The sequence below is a fragment of the Camellia sinensis genome, chromosome 4 (assembly GCF_055761805.1).
Source record: "Camellia sinensis isolate YWXY chromosome 4, ASM5576180v1, whole genome shotgun sequence".
Lineage (NCBI taxonomy): Eukaryota > Viridiplantae > Streptophyta > Magnoliopsida > Ericales > Theaceae > Camellia > Camellia sinensis.
The window spans coordinates 165,458,181-165,484,719 of record NC_138964.1 but is presented as its reverse complement, the minus strand read 5'-3'; the positions used below and the strand labels follow the sequence as shown (position 1 = coordinate 165,484,719).

Genomic DNA, 26,539 nt, shown 5'->3' with positions numbered 1-26,539 from the left:
AATGTGGATTAAAAGAATTCTTGAAGAATTAAAGCTTTCTCACCCGACACCTATGAAGGTCTATTGTGACAACAAAGCAGCTATATCTATAGCTCATAATCCAGTTCTACATGATCGCACAAAACATATAGAAGTGGATAAACATTTCATCAAGGAGAAAATCAATGCTGGCATAATCTGTATGACCTACCTTCCAACAGGTGAACAATTAGCTGATGTGCTAACAAAGGGACTACACAAGAAGCAATTTGATAAGCTGACTAGCAAGCTGGCTATGGAAGATATCTTCAAACCAGCTTGAGGGGGAGTGCTGGAAATTTGTGTTATAATAAGATAGTGGCATGTATATAATATGATAGTGGTGTTGGTGGTAGATAGTGGCATGTATAGAATATGATAGTGGTGTTGGTGGTAGATAGTGGCATGTATAGAATATGATAGTGGTGTTGGTGGTAGATAGTGGCATGTATATAATATGATAGTGGTAGATAGTGGTAATATATAATATGTAAGTGGCATATAATGGGTTATAATGATGTTTGTAATATCTCCTATATAAGGAGTGTCATTTGGTCTTGTAAAATAAGAAGTTTTGAATATAACAGAAATATATTCCTTCTTCCTCATATTTTCGGAGTTCTTCTTCCTCATATTTTCTAAGTACAAGAATATGCCAACCCAAAAAATCAGCTCATGGATTTTGTAGGGACATTTAGAGAAATGAGTGCATTTGTTCATAAATTTATGAAGGTTATAATAAATTATTCAGTTTCTGTGTAATAAGTTGGATAGGAAATGGGAACCATAAACCCTAATGTCCATTACAAAATTACCAAGTATTCACATATAAGTGAAAGTTGTTAATTTAAAATGCCTAAAGGAGAAATTAATTGGTATATTTTAACAATCAAAGTTTAGTAATAGAGCATTTTAATTGAGGTCTTATCATCAGTTGATAATAGGGAGGATGAGGAGTTCTTTTTCTTCGAAGTTTATATGGAAGGCAGGGTTGCCTACAAATGGAGCATCTTTTTTTATTTTTGGACTGCTGCTCTTGACTGCATCCTTGCTTGTTACTTAATGGAGTTTGCTTCTAGCTCTCCTTACCTGTGACAACTTCTATCTCTTGTTTATGACATTTGACATGCACAAGTCAATAAATAAGAATGATCTTTTTTGCCCAATTTAAGATTATGTGGCCTATATTTGCTGATCATGATCCCGGCATATATGAACAACACTGATCCTTATACTTGTTTGCTTGAGAAAAGAGGATTTGTTTTTTTTCAAGTTGAAAGTGCATTCTCTTGCATTATGTACACTCATATTTTGGTTGATTTGACCAGGTATCATCTGGGAATGCAGTTTCCGGGAGCATGGCAGCCCATGCAGTGCCAAATAGAGCTGTACCTCGGCCAATGCCAGTGGTTGGCATGCCAAGGTTGCAACCTCAGGGCATGGTGGCTGCTTATAATCTGACTGCCCAGGCTGGGATGGGTGGTATGAATCCTGGCAGCATCCCGATGCAGCGGGGTGTCGCTGCACAGGTTCATCAGCAGCAGCAGGTTTTCTCTATATATTGTCCAAGCTTGTTCTATTGTTGTGGAGGTCATTGTTCCTTTTTTTCTGATGCATATCCCATTATTTGGAAATAGATGAGAAGGAAAGACCCAGGAATGGGGATGCCTGGATACCCTCCTCAACAGAAGTCGAGACGCTTTTGAGGTAATACTGCTCTTACAATCCCTGTACTGATGCATCAATCCAATCATCTGGGACAATATTCTTGGAAACTGCTTTATTCATTCTTTTTAATAAGAGGATAATGGCAGTAAATAACCGGTGTTATTTTCATATTAACAGCAAACTCTCTCCCACAGCTAATGCTATAAACTCTCTTCATGAAATATGCATATATAACCTTTGTTATCAGAGTCTTACGATTCGCGATTCGATTTTATAAAATCGATATGAATCTATGGGTGAATCTATTTTTGAAGTGAATCTATGGTGAATTGCATGATTCACGATTCGATTCACCTTTTACGTTTTATGCAATTTTTGAAATTATTGTGTCCAACATATTTCAATTCTTTTTTTCTCTCTCTTTTTTTTTATAGTGAAAATGACATAAATATAACTTCTAATAGTGTTTAGTACGAAAATAACCAATATGTATACATGGTTTGTTGTTATTTTGGTGATCATGTTGTTTTTAATACTCAGATTAATCAAACCCAACATGTTTTTAATATCTCTCTCTTTTTCTTTTCTTTTTTTTCTTTTCATTTTTTTAGATGTTCAAGGTTAAAATAACTTGCACCATAAATTATCTATTGCTAATTTATTGAAATAAATATAGTTCAATATTATATGAGTGAGCATAGTTAAACCTAATAGTTAAACCTAAAAGTTCAACGAGTTTTTTATTTTTTAATTAAAATAAAATAACATTTTTGAATAAAGGATTTGAACTAGGCCTCGTCGGCGAATTCTGTTCCTCGGTGGTTGGTCTTTTGAACTGAATGAGTCATCGGTAGACTCGATTGGGCGTCGTAGTTTATCGATCGTAGAGCGGGGGTAGGGGTTCAGAAGTGCGGTAGTGTTGATTGGCCAAGAAGCGAGATGGATTGTGGCAAAAATGTGGGCAGCCTCACGAGCACCAGAAGTTCTCAAATTTCTGAGTCGACTTAGTGGGGGCAACCGCAGTGTAGCAGTTTGGGTTTGAGGGAGGAAGGAGGTATTTCTTCGTTTCAAATAGTGGTGACGGTAGGGAGCCGGAGGGAACAAATTTTCATCCCAATGTCAAAATTTGGAGGTGGGTGGGGGGATGTCGCTCTGGTTATTGAAGGGTTTGGGTTTGGGTTAGGGGATGGATGGGTGAGGCACCCTGGTGGATTGAAGGGGAAAGGTGTTACCCACTTCTGGGCCAGAAGTGATGTCAAATCATGGTGTGGCTGGAGGGGTCAAGGCAGTTCACACGACGGTGGTGGCGGACTGGTTTCGTATGTTGGATCGATCGCTGGTGGGCCAACTACGGGAGATGGGTGGCAAAGGGACCAGCTTCACGGCTATCTCAAACTAGGTTAGTTGGTGGTGGAAGCTTTCGGGGAAGGTGGAGGTGTGACCCATCGGAGATCAGGTTTTCTTGTTTGTTCTGCCAACTAGAGGTGAGGCGGAGGAGTTATTACGGCGGCGATGGACCATCGGTGGTCCTGATCTGATTTTGGAATGGTGGACGCCTCTGGTGCGTTGTGCTTCGAGCAACACGTCATCGTTGGAAAAAGGGGTTTGGATCCAAGTGGTGGGCTTGCCATATCATCTTCGTGGGGAGGAGGTTTACCGTCAAATCGGCAATTAGTGTGGCGGTTGTGGAGGCTAACGAGTCACCAGAGGATTTGGGCTCTATTTGGCTGTGTGTTAGGTATTCGGTGAACACACCATCGCAAATCTCCATCTGATGGGGGTTGTGGAATTACTCGTTGCCGGTCTGCGTGGAGGAAGGGCTGACAGTGGAGCCAATGGTGCTACCGGTTGTGGCGGGTGCGGATCTTCGACTGGGAAAGGAAGGCCGTGAGTCACGGTGATCGAATCGAAGAATCCTAGAGATTTTGGAGGTGAAGGAATATTTGCAAAAATTTGAGAGATTGTATATAGGGGCCGTTAATTTCGGCCTCTGGTCTAGTTGGGGCGTGGAGTGGGCTTAAAAGGGGGCTTTAAGTCCAGACAAGTGGGCCTTGCTAAGGCCCAAACAAACATGTCTTATCTAGTGGGCAAGCAATGGCGGGCCACCACAGAAATTAGGGGTGGGCAACGGTTTATCCGATCCGCACAATCCACCCAAATTGACCCTACCTGCACAAATCCGACCCTACCCGCGCACATAAATAGGGCAGATGCAGGTCTATTTTTCTGCCCAAAATCGAGTTCGGGTTAGACCCGACCCTACTCGTACAGATCTGTATCCGCCCGCAAATTATGTTTAAAATAAATATAAAAAAAAATTCTCCACTCAAAGATTTTTTTTTGTTTTGAACAGAACTCACTCCTAGATTGATCAAAAAAAATCCTCTTTGGTCCTCCTCTCTCTCTCTCTCTCTCTCCCCAACTCTCTCTCTCATCTCGCCATTGTCTTTCTTTCTCTTTCTCATCTCACCTAACTCTCTCCTCTCCTTCCCATCGCCGTCACCACCACCATCTCTCGCCTCCTTACTTGCGGTCTCTTTCCTCTCGCCGTGACGTCGTCGTCTCTTACAGATCAACCCCTGCTCCTTGTCGTTTCCCACCGCCGTCCCCTTCTTTTCTCCCTGTTGCCATTGCCGATCACAAACCAAATCTGCAGATTTCTAGATTTGGAAGATGTAGAAATTGCACAAAAAAGCTTTGCTGACCTGATTGTGGGTTTGCTGATCTTATTTATGTTTTGCTTTATGTTTTTTTTTTGGGGGGGGGGCGCAAAAGCATATCTCAAAAAGCCCAAGAATAAAATTTTTCAAAAAAAAAAAAAAAAATCCAATTTACAAACCACCCACACATCTGCACTACCCACCCGTACAACCCGCAATCCGCATTCCGGGCGGACGCGGTTTCATTTTTTCCTAACCCGCACCCAATCGGGCAGGTCCAACCCGCCACCCGAACCGCGCATAACTGATCCGTGGACGCCCCTAACATAATTGAATGCTAAATTGGGCCTGGGAAGTGTGGATTGTGAGATGGGTCACTTGGGGTGGGTGTTAGCCCAACCCAACCCAGAGGAGAGTGTTTCAGGCAAACCCAGTCAAACCAACCAGAAGCTTAGTCGGGTTTTCGCCTCACTCCGCGACGGAGTGTTGGCGGAGAAGACGGGAGTTCATAGGAGGGACGTCGACAGACGACTAGTGGGCCCATAGCAGTCGACTTTCTCTGCCGATGCTGGTTCTCCTTCTCACTATGCTGGTTCCATGGCACATGAGCGCTACGCGGAGGAGGGTTCTTAGGGCAGGCGATAGGCAGTGGAGACGAATGACGAAGCTTGCTGGGTTGATATAATAGACGAGATGGCCTTGGTCTGACATGACGTAGTCTGTAACAGGGCAGCTGGGAAGGATGTCGTGGATGAGGATGTTGATTCAGTGATAGAAACTGAGTTTCAGGGGGATGGATACCTAAGTACAGAGGAGGTTTTAGAATGGGTCCTCTCTCATATTAATGAGGTTAGCCAATTTTTGGAGGTTCCTTTCGAAGGGCGCGAGAATGAGGTTGAAATTATTTTCAGCTATAGAGGAGTCATGGCGAGACGGTGCTCCTATACGGGAAGTGCTGAAGCTTGTGAAACACAATGGGAATAGTGTTAGGGAATAAAGGAAACTGGAGTGCTCCATAAATTATGATCGAAGGATGGGGATGGGCGGGGGTGCTAAAAAGGGCCGCGGAAACCAATTGTTGTTGCAATGCAGTTAAAGATTTTGACTTGGAATGTGCGGGGTTTGAATGATAGGGGAAAGAGGGTGTTAGTAAAATCGGTGCTCAAAAGTGCAGGGCAGATGTGGTGTGCCTTTAGGAGACCAAGATGGAGTGTCTGGAGGGAGAAGATAGTTAGGGAGTTGTGGGGTGGTCAGCTTGTGGATTGGGCTTTTTTGCTGGCTTTAGGAGTGGCAGGGGGAGTTCTTCTTTGTTGGGATAGGAGGGCGGTGGTGAAGGAGGAGGAAGAGGTGGGGGCTCTCTCGATCTCGTCTATTTTGGTGTGTCGAGGATGACTTTCGTTGGGCCTTCACAGGGGTATTTAGGCCCGTTCATGGCAGGGAGCAACTGAGCTTTTGGGAGTAGTTGCAGTGTATTGCCTTTCGGTGGGGGATTCCATGGTGTGTAGGTAGTGATTTCAATGTGGTAAGGAGTACGGAGGAGAAGTTAGGGGTCAGTTCGGTGGTGAGTTCTATGCGGGCATTTTCTTCATTTATTGATGAGATGGAGCTGGTGGATTTACCATTGCAGGGTGGTCGCTATATGTGGTCTGGGGGTGGAGCGATGTCTCGGCTTGATAGATTCTTGGTAACAGGGGAGTGGGAGGAGCATTTCTCACAGGTGACTCAACTCTATTTGCCACGGCCAGTATCAGATCATTGGCCAATCTTATTGGATAGTGGGGGAATCAGGAGTGTACCGGCGTCGTTTCGGTTTGAGAGTATGTGGTTGTTATCTGAGGGTTTTACGGAGCGGGTGAAGGGTTGGTGGGAAAGCTATTCTGTTTCAGGCTTGCCAAGTTGTCGTCTAGCGCAGAAACTCAAACTTCTCAAGTCCGATCTGAAGCAATGGAATAGGGAAGTGTTCGGCCGCCTGAAGGCTCAAAAGGCATCAGTGTTAGCTGTGTTGCAAGAGCTGGATACAATAGAGACAGCGGGGGGATTGTCTGTGGCGGATTTGGCTCGTCGGCAGAGGGTTCAAGTGGAGTTTGCTCAGGTTGCCCGATTAGAGGAGATTAGCTTCCAACAGAAATCTAGATGCTTGTGACTGAAGGATGGGGATCACAATACTAAGTTTTTCCATCGTATGGCAAATGCTCATCGTAGGGTGAATCAGATAGGCCGATTACGAGTGAATGGTGTGGAGCTGTCATCTTTCGAGGAGATTAAGGCAGGTATATTGGGTTTCTATGAGCATTTATTTCGGGATGAGGGGGAGGTGTGGAGACCGGGCCTGGATGATGTTATGTTCGATGTTATTTCAGAGGCAGATAGTTGTTTGCTGGAACGGCTTTTTGCAGAAGATGAGGTGTTTGAGGCTTTACGGAGTATGCTTGGTGGTAAGGCGTTTGGACCATACGGTTTTTCGCTAGCCTTTTTTCAGCAATGTTGGGGGGTGGTGAAGGCAGTTGTCATGGCCATGTTTGAGCAGTTTCATTAGACAGGGGAATTTGAGTGCAGCCTCAATGCCATGTTTATTGCTTTGATTCCCAAGAAGGGTAGGGCTGCGGATATTCGGGACTTTCGGCCTATCAGTCTTTTGGGTAGTGTGTATAAGTCTTTGGCAAAAGTGTTGGCGAATTGATTACGTGGTGTGTTAGAAGTGGTGGTCTCTAAGTCTTAGAATGCTTTTGTGGTTGGTCGCTAAATTTTGGATGTGGTCCTACTGGCAAATGAATGTGTGGATCCTAGAATTCGGTAGGGCCAGGAGGGGCTTATTTGTAAACTCGATATAGAGAAGGCATATGATAATGTCAATTGGAAGGTTTTACTGTATATGTTGCACAGATTAGGTTTTAGGGATCGATGGAGGAAGTGGATTTAATTTTATATCTCCATAGTGCGGATGTCGGTTCTCGTTAATGGGCCTTCAGCGGGTTTCTTTCCTACTTACAGAGGGCTATGACAAGGGAATCCATTATCTCCTTTGTTGTTCATCTTGGTGATGGAGGCGCTGGGGCAGTTGTTATCTAGGGCGGTGCAGGGAGGTCTGTTGCAGGGGTTTAACATGGGAGTGGATCTTGCAGTTTTGACGGTTTTCTATTTGTTTTATGCGAATGATGCACTTATTTTTTGTGGAGCAGAAGTTGCTCAGATTGGCCATTTGAGATTTGTATTGTTGTGTTTTGAGGCAGTTTTGGGCCTTCGAGTGAACCTGGCCAAGTTGGAATTGATTCTAGTGGGCGAGGTGGCATAGATGCCGGTGTTGGCAGCTATTCTGGGGTGTAAGGTGGCGTCTTTGCCAGTTTCATATCTGGGGTTACCTCTAGGGGCATCCTTCAAGACTAAGGGAGTATGGGACGAGGTGGTGGATCAGGTGTAGCGACGGTTGTCAGGATGGAAGCGGCAGTACTTATCTAAAGGTGGCAGACTCGCATTGCTTATCCAGCATCCTAGCTTACTTTATGTCTGTTCATGTGATCCCAGTGTTAGTGGCAAAGCGGATTGAGAAGTTGCAGAGGGACTTCCTTTAGGGAAATTGGGGGGGGGGGAGGGTTCTTATCATTTGGTGGCTTGGGATCGGATTTGTAATCCCAAGGTAAATGAGGGTTCAAGGATTCAGAGGCTGGCCATGTTTAATGTGGCTTTGTTGGGGAAGTGGTTGTGGTGTTTTGTGGAGGACAGCACCCGTCTTTGGAGGAGGGTGGTGGTAGTAAAGCTTGGTGAGGGAGGGGAGGGTGGTGTTCAGGGCGGGTGGGGTAGTCCCATGGTTTGTGGAAAGGGATTTGGTTGGGATGGGAGGAGTTTTGGAGGAGGGTTAAGCTGAAGGTAGGAGTGGGGGATAGAGTTTGGTTTTGGTAGGATAGGTGGTGTGGTGACCTTACCTTTGATTTTTGGTATTGTTGCTGATACGGAGGTGATGGTAGGTGGTGTGTGGTTTGGGCACTGGGACTCGACTGTTTGAAATTTGCATTTGCGCCGCAATGTACAGGATTGAGAGCAAGATCAGCTAATGGAGTTGTTAGGTTTTTCATATGAGTTGCATGTTGGGGAGGTTGGGCAGGATTCTTTGGTGTGGGATTGCCCTAGGGCTAAGGGGAAGTTTTCTGTATCCTCGTATTATGGTGTGCTTGTTCATGAGGAGGCTATTGTATTCCCTTGAAGATGTGTTTGGGTGTCAGGTACGCTGTCCAAGGTGGCCTTTTTTGTGTGGGCGGCCATGTTGGGATGTATCTTGACCTTGGATAATTTGATTTGCCGTGGCCTCATATTGGTCAATTGGTGTTGTTTATGTTGTGATGCGGAGTCGGTGGACCATTTGCTGGTTTATTGTCCGGTCGCTTCCTGACTTTGGATGCTTGTTCTTGCAACCTTTGGCTTGGTTTGGGTGCAACCGCATTCAGTTAAGGCAGTTCTGCAAAGCTAGGCTAGGGGTCGAGTTGGGAGGAGGCGTTAGAAGGCGTGGATGCTCGCTTCTCATTGTCTTGTGTGGTGGGTGTGGTTGGAGTGTAATACGCGTGTTTTCCAAAGGCTATCTCATTCGGTTCCTTGGTTAAAAAGATGCCTTCTTACGGTTTTGTATAATTGGGTGACACGCTTGGTTAATCCTAATGTTTTGGCTTTTTTAGATTTTGTGGAGAATTTGATTTGTTAATTCCTTGAGCCTTGGTGGCTTTCAATTTTGTATCTTTTTGCATCTTCTTGATGCTTTTTAATAAAGTTTGGTTATTTATCAAAAAATAAATAAATAAATAAATAAAGGATTTGAATTAATTCATTCTTATTATTAGGTCATTGTTACTAGGTTTGCATGGGTGCTTATTGTCCAAATATCAATATCATTGTTAAATCATTGTTACTTTGCAATTGAGAGTTTGCCTTTGTTTACTTTCTTTATTAAGAATAGTTGATATGCAATATCTAAAAAAGAAAAAAGGGATGATGGTGATGCTACATGGGAATCTATGTTAACTACTTACTTTTTAGACCACATAATTATCATTTAAAATAATATTTTCATTGATTTAAGTCTAAATATTTCATATTTATAAGATATATTTCCGAAATTTCATTGTTTTGAAATTTTATTGCATTTTTTTTTATTAATTTAAATTTGGTGTTGTTTGTATATATTTATAATTATAATTTTGGATTTATCGATTTAGTGCATAATGAAATCTATTGGTGTGATATTTCACAAAGAAATTCCTTTGTGAAATATGTTACATTATTGAGGATTGGATGCAATTTAGTTACTGAATTAAATTATAGCAAAATTTCATTGTGTAATTTTGGACAGATAAATTTTTGTGTTATATATTGTATTAGGGTGGCTAATTGATTATGTACAAATTTAATTTGTTGGTTCACAGTTGAATTTTGGACAGACATTTCTCTGTGCTAAATATTGTATTAGGGTGGTTGATTGTGCACGCATTTAATTTGTTGGTTCTCAGTGGAATTATGGACTAAGATGTTTCTATGTCGTATATATTATATTAGGGTAGATAATTGTGCTGGCATTTTATTTATTGTTTGATTTGGAATGCATTGAATTCCTTGTGCAATGTTGCACAGTGTGCTTTGTCTATTGAAGAGACTATATTATTGTCTATTGGTTTCACACTATATTTATTTGTGATATATATGTTTAGTTAACTATTTTTTATGTTATTTTATTTTATTTTATATATTTTTTTTCCAGGTCCGATGGACAGTGCACTTTTGTTATGCAAGTATGGGATTTTCAGTGCAATTATAAAGGTATCATGTGCGCATTCACATTTAGGGAGTTTATTGATGTTTTGTCTCTTAAGCGAGGAAAAAAGGAACAAGAAAAAAAACCTTGGAAATTTGGATCCATTTTCTATTTATATTCTCTTCTGGGACATCCATACTGCATTTTCCAAAAATGAAAATGATTTCCAAAACATATATAGTGTGCACTTGGTCTAGATGATGTTTTTGCTTTTGGAGAAAGTAAGAGTGATGATAATGATGAGTTAGTCTAATTGTTCGGAAATTGTCAATGTTGAAGGAAATAAGGATGGAATTATTTAAAATAGTCGACTTTCTAAGTTTTCTCGTGATCAGTACGTGATAACTACAATACATATTTCATTATTGCTGATAATATATAAATTCTGTGTTTAGAATTCAGGTAAAAAAATCTCTAATTCAAATGAAATTTCACTTACTGCTTGATTGAATTCAATTAAATTTCGTTAAGTTCATTGAAATTTAATCAACTTATTTCAGTGAATCAGTGACATTTTACTGAAATTTCTCCAACTTTAGTAAAATTTTACTGCATAATTTATTGAATTCAATTAAATTTAAGTGAAAATTTCACTGAATTTAGTGAAATTTCATTTAATTCAGTGAAATTTGACTTTATTTGGGTGTGACAGTAAAAAATTCTTTGTTTTCTGACTTCAATGAAAATTTATTGAGTTTAATGGACAGTGAAAACTAAATATTGACAAACATTTGAAATTCAATGTGTTTTTATCGATTAAAAACTAAAATAATCCTTATCGTGATCATTATTTGTTATTTTAATGACTTGGTTTGCTTTTCATCTTCTTCTTCAATTTTGATAGGCTCTATTGAGAGACATTGGAAACTCTTCTGCAGCATCTTCATCCATGATTGTTGATTGCTCATAAAAGCAGTACAATCAATCAAAATTTAAATGTAAGTATTAGAAACAAAGAAATTTCATTGTGATTACTTTTTGAGTATTGTAAATCAAACAATGTTTACTAGTGCTGCAATAATATATCTCGTAACCTTTTTTTGTAGTCTTGTCGATTGATCACAACAATGTACTTTGTATTGCATGTAAACTCATCCAATCGCGTTTTCAATCATTGCCAAGAATAATGTGACACATAAGTATACATAGGGCATGTTTGATTGGGTGGATTAGAGCATGAGATTGAGATTTTTAATCCGTTGGTCTAATTATCCTATGTTTGTTTTAACATTTTGATTTAGGATTATTAATCCAATGGATAATTAATCCAACAAATTTGTAAGATTATTAGTAATGAGGTAGGGGTGGAATTATTAATCCAATGGATATTAATCCAATTGGATAGTGAATATCACACTAATTTAATAAGATTATTAATACTTCACTATTAATCTTGTGAATCAAACATGACCATAGGGTATCGTGGCTAAGTCTTCAAACTGAATTTGTTGTTTTCTTTGCTACATCTTCAAGATCCTCTTATGTAGTGGAACAATTAACATTGTCATTGATGTTTGTGGAAGGAAACCTCTTCTGATGAATGGAATGGGGTGTCTGGTTTTGTTGAATAATATAATTCATGGCCTTGTCACCACATTCTATTTCAAACATCAGAGAAATATATCATTGCTTCTTACTTAATAGATTTTGTCCCCAATCTTCGAAGTTTTTATTCTTTGATCATTTCTGTAAATAATTGCTACAAGATTATCATTTAACCTGCGGCAATTTATTATCAACACACTTTTTGAAATTAAAGATCAACACACATGGGGGTAATCATTGTTTGCTATCACTTTTGGTGGATTTTTTATGTCATAGTTCCACTTTAATTGTAGATATTACTCATTTGGGAATAGGCTAATTTAGTAATTTTTTAGTTATTTGGCTAAAATATGAGCTAAAAAAAATTAATATGTTTAGAATGACTTTTTGATTTTTTACGAAAAGATGTGCAAAAAGTAGAAAGAAAAGAGAATTTTTGATTTTTTGGTATAAGTTGTTGGCTTTTTGACTAATTTAATAATTTTTTGACTTTTTGACTAAAAAGAAGAGTTCCCAAACGAAGTATTTTGATTATCTAGTTGTATGTAAGGTTAGGCGGCAGGAGGTTAAACCGGCACATGACTTGGCTCGCTCTGTAAATCATTTCCCCACTTAATATAATTCTAGCTGGTTTGTTTTGTTTTCCCAAAAAAATCATTGTTTGCTATCAGCATTTTCAGAACAGAGACACCTCAAAAGGAAAATCTAAAAATCATTATCAAATCAAGGAAAATGCTATGGTAACCAAATATTTTCTAATCAAAAAACATGCAACATTATCACAAAATTGCATTTTATCATCACAAAATGCGTAATTTTATTTTTAAATTACAGATTATCATAATTTTACCAAAATATGTGTTATATATAAACACTAAAATTACTATTTTTTTATGCATGGAAATCTTTTAAAATATTAAGTGAGAAATCTAATTTTATATTATTATATTAGTAAGTGCAGCTATTATAATTTGTTTTTCACAATAATTATAATATTTTATTTCTTGAGCAATTTCATTTGATTTTTATAGATGACTTAAATCATAAATCATAGCTATTGAGATTGATGCAAATCATAATTATTGAGATAAATTTTGAATATTTTTTATTGTTAACATTATTAATTTATTCACACATTTTCCTGATGTAGATTGAATTGTAAAATTTAATCAACTTCAACTTTAAAAAACATCTCCGAAAACAATTATAATTGGTATAATCAAATAATTCATACATTGGCCAAACAACGATCTATTACTTTTAAATAATTCATCAATTCTATTTTTTTTTAATATTTAAAATTTTATTTTTAAAATACTAATATTATAATGTTTGACTTGCTGAAATAAAATTAAATTGAATAAAATGATCATTTTTTAATCTCTTTATAGAATGATTATTCTCTCACAATAATGAATGATAATTTTATTTGTAATATTTTCTATTACTTTTTAATAAACTAAACGTGAAGATGGATATTATGATAGAATGATTTCAGTTCAATAAATCAGACATACAAGACCAAAATAATTAACTAATGTAACTTAAGGTCAAAATAATTTAAAGACCTATTTTTAGAAACAATTAGAAAGCTCTTGACGGAGAGGCCTTGCCTCATGGCCCGGTCCTGCTATAACTACAAGCACAGAATATACAATTACATAAAACATATATAATGCAATTTTAATGAAATTATATATTCTATAATTAGTCTCACCACTAATATGCATGTCCAGTTATTCATAAATAAATAAAAACAAGTAAATTAATGCATGTCCAAATTTTATTTTATTTTATTTATTTATTTATTTATTTTCTATATTAGGGTTGTTTTGAGTATATTTATATACAATTTGTGATGGAGAAATGAAATTATGCATTTTTGTAATAATATTATATATTTTATGGTATTATTACCGATTTTGTGATTAAAAATATTTGAATAAAAAAATGTATAATATTATTACAAAAATATATAACACTATTACAAATGTATAATTTTATTTTGAATCACAAATTATCATATTTGGTACCACAAATATATGTAATATTTTCATAAAAATACATGGCATTTATTACAAAAATAAGTAAAAGTGCATTTATGCAACGAGAGATGCTACATCCCTATTTCATAATCCCAATTATGTGTTTAATGAAATGACAAATAACTTTAAAAGGTGAGAAAAGAGGTTAAAAACAATTGATAAGTTGAAATTGATCAATTGATTTTACAACAATGATATGTAGTTTGAATTTGAGTTTATGAGAGTGGTTGAGTTTTGATTTGTTGATCATTTGATAATAAAGTGACATTCCTGATCGACAAGGGTAACAATTATTTTTTCTGAACGATCGATCAATATGCACAAATTCAAAAAATACTGACAAACTCAAATTAGCTGCCAAATATTTTTCATGATCTTATTTGCCAAATGAGAGATGAGCCATTTCTCTTATGCAACCTTTGAAAGGGTTTTTTTTTTTTTTTTTTTCTTTTTTCCGAACAATCCTTTGAAAGTTCTGTCTGTATAAATAGTGTTTCAAGATTCCAATTTTCCATACCTTTTTGTCTTCCTTCCCCCATCAACAACCAAGCACAGGTAGAGAGAGAGAGAGAGAGAGAGAGAGAGTGAGTGAATGGAGAGGTCAGAGAACAACGCTCCATCTGAATCAGCGGAGCTGATACTTCCCCGCATCAATCCCAATCCCAACACCAACAACAACCCTAATTCTTCATCTTCTTTGTCATCACAGTCGCAACAACGAGGTCCTCAGTGGCCAACAATTGATGGGCCGCTGGGTCTATCGGAGGAAGCTTCGATAGGATACGCTCGTAGGTTCTTCAAGTTCGGCTTCTTCATTATGCCCTTCCTTTGGGCCCTCAATTGCCTTTACTTCTGGCCTGTCCTCCGCCACTCCCGTTCCTTTCCCCAATTTCGCCACTGTAAGACTACATTCATATTTGCTCTTTTTTCTTCTTGTTTTATGCTTGCTATTGTTATGCTTTTTTAGATTACAATTTTTTATTAGTTTCAAATTTGTTGCTCTTTGCATTCAAATTGTTTTCCTTTTTGATGAAATCAACAATACCCATGTTCTTATTTTTGCATTTTCTGGGGCTCTTAAATTCTAACGATTATAATTGTTCTTGCTCATCTTTGATATTTAGTTCATACATACCTTGGCGTTGTCTACTCTCTTGTTTATCTGTCTATAATTCAGAATATCAGGAGGAGTCCACCCCATTTTGAAATTTATGAATCTTCAGATGTGGGTTTATGCTGATTCTCACTGTTTATGCTGATTTATTTGTTTTCGAACAAATTGTCCAACTATTGAGTTCATAATCATCACATTGCTGGATGTATATATTTGATATCCCAGCAGAAGCCATTTGAGATCACTGGAAAACTTTCTTAAAGATTCGGGAATTTCTTGAGATAGGTGTCTCTCTTCTTAGTGTTAATTTGTTTTTTCTGTCTTGAACAGTGGATTGGATAAAAATGAGGAAAGGTTTTGCTTGCCATTGGTGTGCTTATATGCATTTGGGTGTATCTGTTGTTTGATTTTGAAATGTTATTATTGTTTGTGCGAAAATCTTTACCTAAAAGATAGACTAACACATGCTTAATGATGCTGTCGTTTTCACACCAAAATATTCTATTTAAAACCAAGTAATAACTACTATTCCGAAGTATTGCAATTAAGACCAGATGTCGATCCTCAAAGACTAATCGAGTTGTTTTGATACAAAAATAATAATTAAAGTAATTTTAAAAAAATAGATTTTGAAAATATTAAAACTAAAATTAATAAAACATACAACAAATAAAATAAAATAAGAAATATTTCAGAGTTTTGAATCCATCACTAACCTTATAATTAGCGGTTATTGTATTAGTTTTTAAAAAATCATTAATTTAGATAATATGATGTAAGTTGATCTAGAATATATCGTCAAGAGGATTTGTATATTAAAACCAAAAAGTCATGAATCATCTTCACTTAGCACAGACCATCACCACTAAACCAAACTAAACTAAACTATAAATTATGATTGATACACGACATGTCTTACTAGGTATGACTCGTCTAACAATTTTAATACACAACAGTAAAACCAATTGTATAACATGATTTGAATAAAACATTTTTTGCACAAAAATATCTAAAAGTTATACAATTTATCTAAATCAAATCAAAACATCTAATTCAAATCAAAACTAAAAATGCTAAATACAATAAACCCTAATAATTTTATCAAGTTTCATCTCTACCCTAAGAAGAAAATATTAGCTCCGAACACCCATATAACTACCACACTCTAATATATACAAATTACACTCTCCCACTTTTTCTTTCTTTCTATTTTTCTCTCTTTCTTTCCTTGGCTTGCTTGGCCGAAGCCTCTCCCTCCCTCTCTTCCTTTCTTGTTCTTCTCTTCTTCTATTTACAAATAAAAAATCCTACAAAAGAATATAAACATAGTAAAATAAATAATATAATATTTTATTATATATATATATATATATATAATTGAGAGAGAGAGGTGTGGGAGGCGTGCTCTCTCTTCTCTTTTTTTTTTTTTTTTTTTTCAATTTTTTAATCTTATTTATTTTATAATATATAATATAATATATAAAATATTAAAAAGTATTATTTACACTAATTTATTTACAAACACCTAAAATATATACAAATATACAAAATCACACAAAATTATAAAATAATACAAATTAATAGACTAATAAAATGTATGTTAGTGGGCCAAATGTGTAATATTTAGGCCCCGATCACTTAATCTTATTCAGAAAAGTTCTCTCCTTAAATAGGAAAAGTACGATAGCTCTGCATTACGTTGTGATCCCCTTGTTCAAAGATGTACTTTCCGTATCATCAATCTCATACTCCATGTATTTTTCTAACAAACAAATTCCGCTTTGCGTGAGTTTGTAAATTTTCAAATACATTACCACAAAATTGTCCAAAAGAAAGCTTCAAGACTCAATTTAAGCATGGCCGAGAGTAGTACTAGGCCAAGCCAAGATATCTGACACCTCTGAGGTATCATATCTAACTCTATACCTCCCATGATATGAACCCCAAGGTCTAAATCATGTGAAATAGGCAAACCCGATATTTCCATTCTATTAAAAGCAAGGGGATTCAACCACTTGTCTATAGGTGAGTTAGCCTCTACTAGTCTAGGACCTTATAAAATGGGATATCCATTGAACATAAACCATTTCTTATTGTCTTCTTCCTCTTGCTCCTACTTTGGTGACATGGGTCTCTCTCCATCGCCACCCTCTTTACTCTAATACTGAATTGGTCCACTCCTCTACCTCCAATGATTCATGACCATTGATATGCCACCATTTTCCCAGAGGTCCATGATTGTCCACCTCACTAACCATTCCCTACATTACACTCCATTGGGAAAGTGGTGCTCACTTCTCATGGCCCCAAAGAAGAATGCTTAATGTAACATCCTGGGTAGTGTTATTAAAGGCGATAGGCGCATTGAAACTCCAAGGTTTCTTAGGGCCTAGGTGGTAGGTGCAATGCAAGGTGTGAGCTTCATCGAAGCGAGGCTCATGTTGACGATAAAAATAGATAATTTAATATAAGCAAATAATTCAAGGTTCAACATTAGTAAAAACTAAAATGAAATATTTTAAAACACACATACCAACAAATACCAATATTTTATCATAGACAAATAATTCAAGGTTCACATAAACACAAAGATCTAACTCATAAATTATACCCATTTAAAAATAGTGACAAAATTAAAGTATCGAACACGATAAGCATAGAGAAAGAGAAGTAGGGGAAGGAGATTGAGGAGATGAAGAAGAATAACGACAGCTGTTAGTCTAGTCGAAAAAAAAAAGCACTATCCAACGTCTTCGTATAATTAGGGTTAAAAAGGTGTTTGGTTGCAATATATATTTAGGGGTTTAGTCCCTTGTAGCCTAGCCGCATGTAAAAAAATGAAAATAAAATGAGATTAAGTGAAATCAAAGGTAGTAATTATAATAAACAAACATTTTAAAAGAAGCGCACAAGTTGTGTGCTTGCAGCCTAAGCCTAAAGTGCACACCTTATGCTCCTCTACAGTGCCTATTTTACATTACCTAGCCTGAGATGTTCCGAAGCACACTGATTGGGCCGAGGCACATGCCTAGGCGTGCCTTTAATCCCGAATTTCCAAAACCTTCTTTTAATCTATATATCCCTGCGTTCAAACCATTTGTAATTGAATCCATGGGTTGGTACGATTCATGGAGTTAATTGTTTATTTATCTTTTGTGTCCTAATGTTGTAAGGATGCGATTGAACCTCCTGAGATGCTATACTGAAGAACTAACTATTACGATAGTACTTTCTCTTTGACTTAAGTATTGAGAGACTAGCACGACCAACCTACTGTGGCTGTGGAACTCACATGGTATAACCACTGCAGTGAGTTGTGTTGTGGTCAAGTGAATCACTTGAGTCACGCTAAGTGTGTGGCTAGATGTAAGTCTTTTGTTTGATGTGTCCACAACACGTCACTAGCCATGTATGCAACTCCTGTGAAGAGATCAAAGATGGACACACATACATATGTACTTACATATTGTGTATATATATTGATAGCAAAATTAACTATTAACATTAAGTCTTACAAATTATATTTAGTTTATTGGAAAATTAAATATATTATAAAAATTCCCTTATATTGAAGGTAAGCCATGTTGCAATACCCCATGATTTCACTGCCGCTTCAGGAGGGTACATCCAGCATTAGTGGATGTGGTTGCAGAGAATGGGAGCAGTGATGATCTTCTTCTTGTATTAGCATTTTGACTATTCTCTTTTCATGTGGTGATACGGATTGAATTTCTTGCATTTAGTCATGTGGGTTAAGTTGTTATATAATCTTGTTAATTATAAAATTTGTATCAGGAGAACATATTTAGTTTAGTATGTTATTTTGGCTGTTCGCACATTCTTTGTTACATATTTACATACAAGTAAGAGTCTCTTCATTTACTTATAAATAAATCAACTACAAGTTTTTATATTTATATTTTTTTAATTATTATTTTTAGTTGTGAAAGAACAAAAGGTAGAAAATCTTAAACTATCGTTATTTTGAATTGTGTTCTTCTCTTCTCTCTCTTTTATTTATTTATTTGGTCTTCTGATTTTGATAACTCAGAAAGTTGTTTAAAAAAAAAAAGGAAAAAAAGATGATATATATTTCAAAGGATAAGATACGTTTATGGTCCTTGAAGTAAGCATTTTATGTTTCTTTGATCCTTTAAGTTTCAATTTTGTCTTTGAAATTTTCAATTTGAGTCAATTTGGTCTAATTTCAAACTAATCGTCTAAATAGTTAACGGAATAATAATAAGATACACATGAAGCTTGGGTAACCAGCTTAGGGAATGATAGAATATCACCCCTTATTTATAGATGAAGATTAGGGTTTACAAGGAAGGCAATTTACAAGATGATCCCTGAGTGCTATCCCTGAGTGCAAAAAATGATTACAGACAAACCCTAGTGTACCTTTCGGCTAATATAATATGCTAACACTCCCCCTCAAGCTGGTGCGAAGATATCTCTCATGCCCAGCTTGCCTAATATGTCATGAAATGGTTTATTCCCAATCCCCTTGGTGAGAATGTCAGCAAGTTGTTCACCAGACTGGACAAAGGGAGTACAAATGATACCACTAGTGAGTTTCTCCTTAATAAAGTGGCGATCAATCTCAACATGTTTTGTCCTGTCATGTTGAACTGGATTGTGAGCGATGTTGATGGCGGCCTTATTATCACAGTATAACCGCATGGAGTCTGTCTGAGCAATACCTAGATCATGCAACAATAATTTGATCCATAAAAGTTCACACACACCTTGTGCCATAGCTCTAAACTCAGCTTCTGCGCTTGACCTGGCAACCACATTCTGTTTCTTACTCCTCCAAGTAACTAGGTTGCCGCCAACAAATGTGCAATACCCTGAAGTTGATCTCCTATCAGTTACTGACCCAGCCCAGTCAGCATCTGTATAGGCTTCTACACGAAGATGATCATACTTTGAAAAATACAGACCCTTACCAGGAGCAGACTTCAAATACCTCAAGATTCTCATGACAGCCTCAAGGTGAATCTGATGAGGAGCATGCATAAATTGACTAACTATACTGACAGCAACAGCAATATCAGGACGGGAGTGAGATAGGTAAATGAGCTTACCCACTAATCGTTGATAGCTCCCCTTATCCACAACTTCTCCTCCTTCATCATCTCCTAATTTCTGATTGGGTTCCAGGGGGGTGGCACATGCCTTGCAGCCAAGCATCCCAGTTTCCTTCAATAGGTCAAGCACATATTTTCTCTGTGAGATAAATATCCCATCCTTAGAGCGAGCAACTTCAATTCCCAGAAAATACTTCAAGCTGCCCAAGTCTTTGATTTCAAACTCTTTAGCTAAATATTTCTTCAACAGAGGTATTTCCCCACTATCATTGCCTGTAAGAACTATGTCATCTACATAAACAATAAGTGCTGTAGTTTTACCATGTGAGGAATGTTTCACAAACAATGTGTGATCTGCCTGACTTTGTTTGAAGCCATATTTAAACATAGCCTGAGTGAATCTCTCAAACCAAGCCCTTGGAGACTGTTTGAGACCATATAATGACTTCCGAAGTTTGCATACTTTGCCTTCTGTTTGATGATCCTCAAAACCCGGAGGAATGTCCATATATACTTCTTCTTCGAGGTCACTATGGAGAAAAGCATTCTTGACATCAAACTGATAAAGCGGCCAATCTAGATTAGCTGCTAGAGAGAGAAGTACTCTGACTGAATTCATTTTAGCCACGGGTGTGAAGGTCTCCTGATAATTAATGCCATATGTCTGAGTAAACCCTTTTGCCACAAGTCTTGCCTTGTAACGCTCAATAGACCCATCTGCTTTGTGTTTCACAGTATATACCCATTTACATCCCACAGGTCGTTTGCCCGGAGGTAATTCAGTCAATTCCCAAGTGCCATTCTTCCTAAGTGCTTTCATTTCCTCAATCATGGCTAGTTTCCATTCAGAGGTAGCAAGGGCATCCTGAAAATGGTTAGGAATGCTAACAGAGGAAATATTGGACACAAACGCTCTATATGAGGATGACAAATGAGAGTATGATACAAACTGTGAGATAGGATGTTGAGTACAAGATCTCACACCCTTCCTCTTGGCAATAGGAACATCAAGATCAATGGACTCGAGAGATTCAAAGTTACCTCGACTCTCATCAGAAGCAGGAGATGGCAGTGGGGTAGCAGAAACGGTCCCGTGTATCCAGTTAACTTGTTTTCTGTCTATGTCCCGGACATAAACATGCCCGTCCGTATTCTTGGTGACAGTGGGTTCTATAGTCCCAGTAGAAGAGGGGGGTTCAAGAACAACTGGTTCCACCATAGGAGGCACAGAGGGTGGTGCAAGAATAACTGGTTCCACCATAGGAGGCACAGGACTCACTTCACACCAAGGCTCCCCCGGAAATGAGGACGGTGACACCGGAGAGGACAAGAAAAAGGACTGGGATTCAAAGAAAGTTACATCCATGGACACAAACCACTTACGAGAAGAAGGGTGGTAACATTTATACCCCTTTTGAGTAGGAGAGTAACCAAGGAAAACACACTTAAGGGAGCGAGGGTCCAACTTACCACGAGAGGGGGAGTGATTATGGACAAAACAGACACAACCAAATATTTTGGGAGGAATAGAAAACAAAGACGGAGAACCGAGGAGGACATGAAGCGGAGCCTGTTTATCCAAGACCTGGGTAGGGAGACGATTAATAAGATGGGCAGCGGTGAGAACAGCGTCGCCCCAATAGGGCCGAGGCACATTCATAAAAAAACACATGCACCGAGCCATGTCAAGAAGGTGCCGATTCTTGCGTTCGGCCACCCCATTTTGTTGAGGGGTATTGGTGCAAGAGGTCTGATGGATAATGCCATGAGTAGAGAAATATTGCCCTAACCCTGAATCGATGTATTCCCCGCCATTATCAGAACGAAATATTTTGATAGTGGCCCCAAACTGAGTACAAATCATCTTATGAAAAGTGCGAAACACAGAGAAAACCTCACTCTTATCTTTCATGAGATACACCCAAGTAGCACGAGAAAAATCATCAATAAATGTAACAAACCAGCGATGACCTTTTACAGACAGAACACGAGAGGGACCCCAAACATCAGAATGTATTAATGAAAAAGGAACGGAGCTTTTATTCAAACTGGGAGCAAAAGAAGCTCTATGTTGTTTTCCAAGTTGACAAGACTCACAAAGAAAGTCAGACACTGATGATTTGCGAAACTAGAAGGAAATAAATGCTTAAGTAAATGAAATGAGGGGTGCCCAAGACGCCGATGCCACAGCCATAAATCAGCGGGGGTAGTAGAAGATGTGGTGGAAGAATAAGCAAGTTTGTCCGGTTGATCTAGGAAGTAGAGACCATTTTCGGCACTACCACTGCCAATCGTCCTCCCCGTGACAAGGTCCTGAAAAAGACAATGATCAGGAAAAAACGTCACACTACAATTCAAATCTTGGGTAAGACGACTTAAGGATAACAGATTAACAGAAAACTTGGGAACATGGAGAACAGAAGATAGATGTATGGTAGGAGTGACTTGGACTAAACCTTTTCCAGAAATGGAAGAAACAGTACCATCGGCAATCCTAACTTTGTCCTGACCTGAAGAGGGCTTATAGACAGAGAAAAGATCAGAGGAGCCAGACATATGATCTGAGGCACCAGAATCAATAATCCAAGGCAAGGATGTATGACATAGGAAAGCACAAGGAGAAGATGCTAAGTTACCTGAGCGGGCAAAGGACGAGGAAGCGGTACTGAGAGCAGTAGAAGATCGGCGTTCCAACAATTGGCGCAATGCATCCTCCAGCTCAGTATCAGAAGTTTGGGTAACAGAAGTAGAATTAGAATCAAGGGTATCGACGACACTAGACTGATGAGCCTGGGAATAGGAACCACGTCCTCTAGATTGGCCTGACCGACCTCCTCGAGAACCAGACCGATCACCTCGACCCCCGGATGGAGTCCCATGAAGCTTCCAACACGTCTCACGAGTATGCCGCGGCTTTTTGCAATAATCACAGAATACAGATTCCTTATGAGCAGACGGAGGAGGCAGGCTGAGGCTATCTCGAGGAGTAGACAGTAATGCGGAACGGTCAGTAGAGACAGGGGACATCATGGCAGACCGGCGACTCTCCTCATTTTGTACATAGGCAAATGCCTCCTGAAGTGAAGGAAGAGTATCCATACTCAGAACTCGACCCCTAACTGGATCATACTCCACATTTAGGCCGGCCAAAAATTTAAAGACCCGTTCCCGTGCGATGAACTTTTTGTACCCGATAGAATCAGTAGGGCAAACGGGCTTATAGTCTTCCAGGTGGTCAAGGCGTTTCCAGCCGTTGGTGAGGAAAGTGAAGTACTGAAGAACAGTTTGCTCCCCCTGAAGTGAGCTCTCAATAGAGCGGCGCAACTCAAATGCCTGTGAAAAATTTCCTTTGCGGGAATAGGTAACAGCCACAGCCTCCCAAACGTCCTGGGCAGTCTCCATAGACAAGTATCCCTCACCAAGTTCTGGAACCATTGAATGGATAAGCCAACTCATAATCAAAGAGTTGGTAATCTCCCATTGGTCATAACCTGAGTCAGTGGTACTAGGTGCCTGTATCCTGCCATCAGCATACCCCATCTTTCCTCTGCTTTTCAAAAACAAAGTCAAACTTTGAGACCATGCTAGGTAGTTTTGACCATTAAATAGAGAGGTGGTGATTTTCAGACTAGGATTGGGGTTCTCAGTCATGGTAGTAGGTAGAATGGGACTCTCACTCTTTGGTGTTTGAGAAGAAGGGGAGACACTGGTGGAATCTGTCATGGATACAATACTACCGAACCCGCAACAAAACTAGTGACAATCACAAACCCGGAAGGTGGTAGTGAGATAACAGGCACAATGACTACTATAAAGACATAACAAAAACTTAAGAAACCATTTTTTTTTTTTTTTTTTTTGGTTTTTTTGTTTTTTTGTTTTTTGTTTTTTTTTTTTTTGTTTTGTTTTTTTATTTATTTTTTTATTTTTTTATTTTTTTTATATATATATATATATTGAGTTATTTATATATACATATATTTATATATATATAAATATATATATCAGGTTATATTTATATATATATCAGCATATATATCTATATATATTTATATATTAAGTGTGTGAGATACCAGAGTGACGGGCTGAGGCGAAGCAGGCGATGTCGACAGAGAGAGGCGAAGACGACAAGGGCGATGGCGGCTGGAGGAGATCGACGGGCTGAGGCAGGAAGACGAAGCAGACGAAGCAGACGACCAGACGAAGACGAAGCAGACGAGCTGAGGGACGAAGACGAAGCAGACGAAGACGATCCAGACGAAGACGAAGACGACAGAGGATGGCTGGAGGAGATCGACCTAGCAGATGATCCAACTAGGTACGTTTTGAACCCTAACCCTAGAGGTGTAGCTCTGATACCATGAAGCTTGGGTAACCAGCTTAGGGAATGATAGAATATCACCCCTTATTTATAGATGAAGATTAGGGTTTACAAGGAAGGCAATTTACAAGATGATCCCTGAGTGCTATCCCTGAGTGCAAAAAATGATTACAGACAAACCCTAGTGTACCTTTCGGCTAATATAATATGCTAACAACACATACACATATGGTTCCTAAAGTATGTGTTCCTTGTCACTTTGGTCCTTAAAGTTTTTGATTTTGTCAATTTGGTTCTAAAACATTGATGACGAAGATGAAACTTAACCTTACAATATTGAGGGAAAAGTTGAAACTTTAGCGACCAAAATGACACAAAACTTATATTTTAGAGACTATAGTTGAAATTTTTAATTATTCCACCAATGATTAAACAACCATTTTGAATTGGACCAATTTGACTCAAATTGAAAATTTCAGGGACAATTGACAAAATTTAAATTTAAAGGACCAAAGTTACATGAAGCACATACGTTAGGGACCACCAGTGTATTTTATCCATATTTTGGATATTTCAAATGCTGTGAAAATCAAAGATATTGTTTCAAATGCTATCCTAGACATTGCTTCCGTGTTTGATTCATATCCGTAAACTTATCTTTTATTTGTATTTTTGTTTTCCTTTTTGTCATCATTTTATGTGGCTTACAAGGTTTTCTTGGTGATTTTGTCTTTAGGAACTTCAATCCACTTTCCGAGAATTATGCTATTGATTTTAATAAACCTTACCTTTTTGTAGATGTGGTTGGATCAGCAGTAGGTTTCGTGGTGTTCACAGCTCTGCTCTCATCATGGGCCCTTACATTTGCCATTGGAGGGGAGCGCCTCTTCGGCCATGTATGGAATGATTTAGTAATGTACAATGTTGCTGAAAGGTTTGGATTGACAGGTTGGATCTAGTAGTTGCATGCATGCCCTTCTTCTTGTTTATCTGCCGTTGTTAACATTTTTAACACAAACACATAGACTCCTTGGCACTGAACCAATTGTAGTTAATAGCTTAATATTCTCCCTATTTTTCTGTGTTTTGACTGTTGAAAATGATGTTCCATGACATGAACTCATTCTCCCTCTTGATAAATTATAAATGTCAAAAGGGGAGCATTTTTCATCATTAGGAGTACAGGACAGCCAAACTAGATGAGAACTGATTTTCTGAGTTTTGATTGTTGATTATTTGGTCATCTAACCTTTGTGGAAAAATGATAGAACCATGCAGGCTATATGGTGGATCTAATTTGATAAAATGGTATTTGAATGGATCTTCAATAATCTAGTAGGTTTATGCATATGATGGAAAAACGAAGGAATATGAAAATTTTAAGCCGATTGTGCCTTTCCTGAGGCTGGTTGCGCATACAGCTGTGGTGTAATGTGTCCCCTCCGAAAGGATGGATGACATGGAAAGGTTGGGTGAAAACAACTTTTTAATGGAGGATTGGTGTGCTTAATGGCAATGTTTGCATTTTGTGTCCTTTTTGCAAGTCCACTGTTGAAATAGTTAGCCATGATCTATTGTTCTATGATAAATTGGTGGGATCTTCAATGGGTAATGCCTGAATCAGTGAAAGGACTGCTTCAGTGGTGGTTAGGAGTTAAGTTCAAAAAACTGGAGTTGCGAATATGGAAGGCTGCTCCTCTTGTGCTGTTGTGGTCTATTTGGAACCTCATGAACGATTGTGTTTTTGCCAACCAAATTTTGTTGAGTTGGGTGAAATTGTTAGGTAAGAGTTGCTTTACGGGTTAAGTACAATTCAAAAGGGGTGCCTTACTCGGTGATTTTGTCTCAAACCTCAAGCAATTTAGATACTGTAAGAGAGGTGGTTGGTAATTTTGCATTTTTGTTGTTTGATGACTGATGCTGCTTTGTTGCTGTTTGGATCTTTCAACCTCACGGCTGCTGCTTTTTTGATGATTTTACATGAGATTTTAGTGGATCAATAAAAGGTGATTTGGTGTCGAGTGTTGGTTTTTGTTTTCCAGGTGGTGATTAGGGGCTGTTTGGTTTTGTTGGTTTTTCTTGTTTTGCTTTAGCTTTGGTTGGTCTCTCACCAATGTTTTGGTGTTGCGCTAGCATATGATTGGTTTTTCTTCATGGTGCCAATCTAATTGGGATTATTTAGCTTTTCTTTGATATTTTATGAACTCACCTCCCTTTATTAATGTTTGTCTACATTGATGTTGATCAATAAAATTTTAGTGAAAAAGTATTGGGTACC

General features: G+C 38.1%; 3 protein-coding genes across 3 annotated transcripts in view; all 3 read left to right on the top strand.

Annotated features, from left to right (window-relative positions):
* The window catches only part of CDKE;1 (cyclin-dependent kinase E;1), a 46,385-nt gene extending 35,200 nt beyond the window's left edge, over positions 1-11,185 (top strand). Inside the window, exons 14-17 of the mRNA XM_082922573.1 lie at positions 1,347-1,565; positions 1,656-1,725; positions 10,087-10,145; positions 10,985-11,185. Coding sequence (XP_082778699.1) covers positions 1,347-1,565; positions 1,656-1,724 — 288 coding nt within the window. The 3' untranslated portion in view covers position 1,725; positions 10,087-10,145; positions 10,985-11,185. The remainder of the gene's footprint in view (positions 1-1,346; positions 1,566-1,655; positions 1,726-10,086; positions 10,146-10,984) is intronic.
* LOC145824195 (uncharacterized) lies at positions 5,433-6,489 on the top strand. Its single transcript, XM_082923812.1, has 3 exons — positions 5,433-5,693; positions 5,784-5,843; positions 5,974-6,489. The coding sequence occupies exons 1-3, from the start codon at positions 5,433-5,435 to the stop codon at positions 6,487-6,489; spliced, it is 837 nt and encodes a 278-aa protein (XP_082779938.1).
* A 2,349-nt stretch (positions 11,186-13,534) lies between the features above and the next one.
* Positions 13,535-25,434, top strand: LOC114274164 (gamma-secretase subunit). Its single transcript, XM_028216039.2, has 2 exons — positions 13,535-14,629; positions 25,060-25,434. Exons 1-2 carry the CDS (start codon positions 14,323-14,325, stop codon positions 25,218-25,220), a joined length of 468 nt encoding a protein of 155 aa, XP_028071840.2. The 5' UTR covers positions 13,535-14,322; the 3' UTR covers positions 25,221-25,434.
* The last annotated feature ends 1,105 nt before the right edge of the window (positions 25,435-26,539 follow it).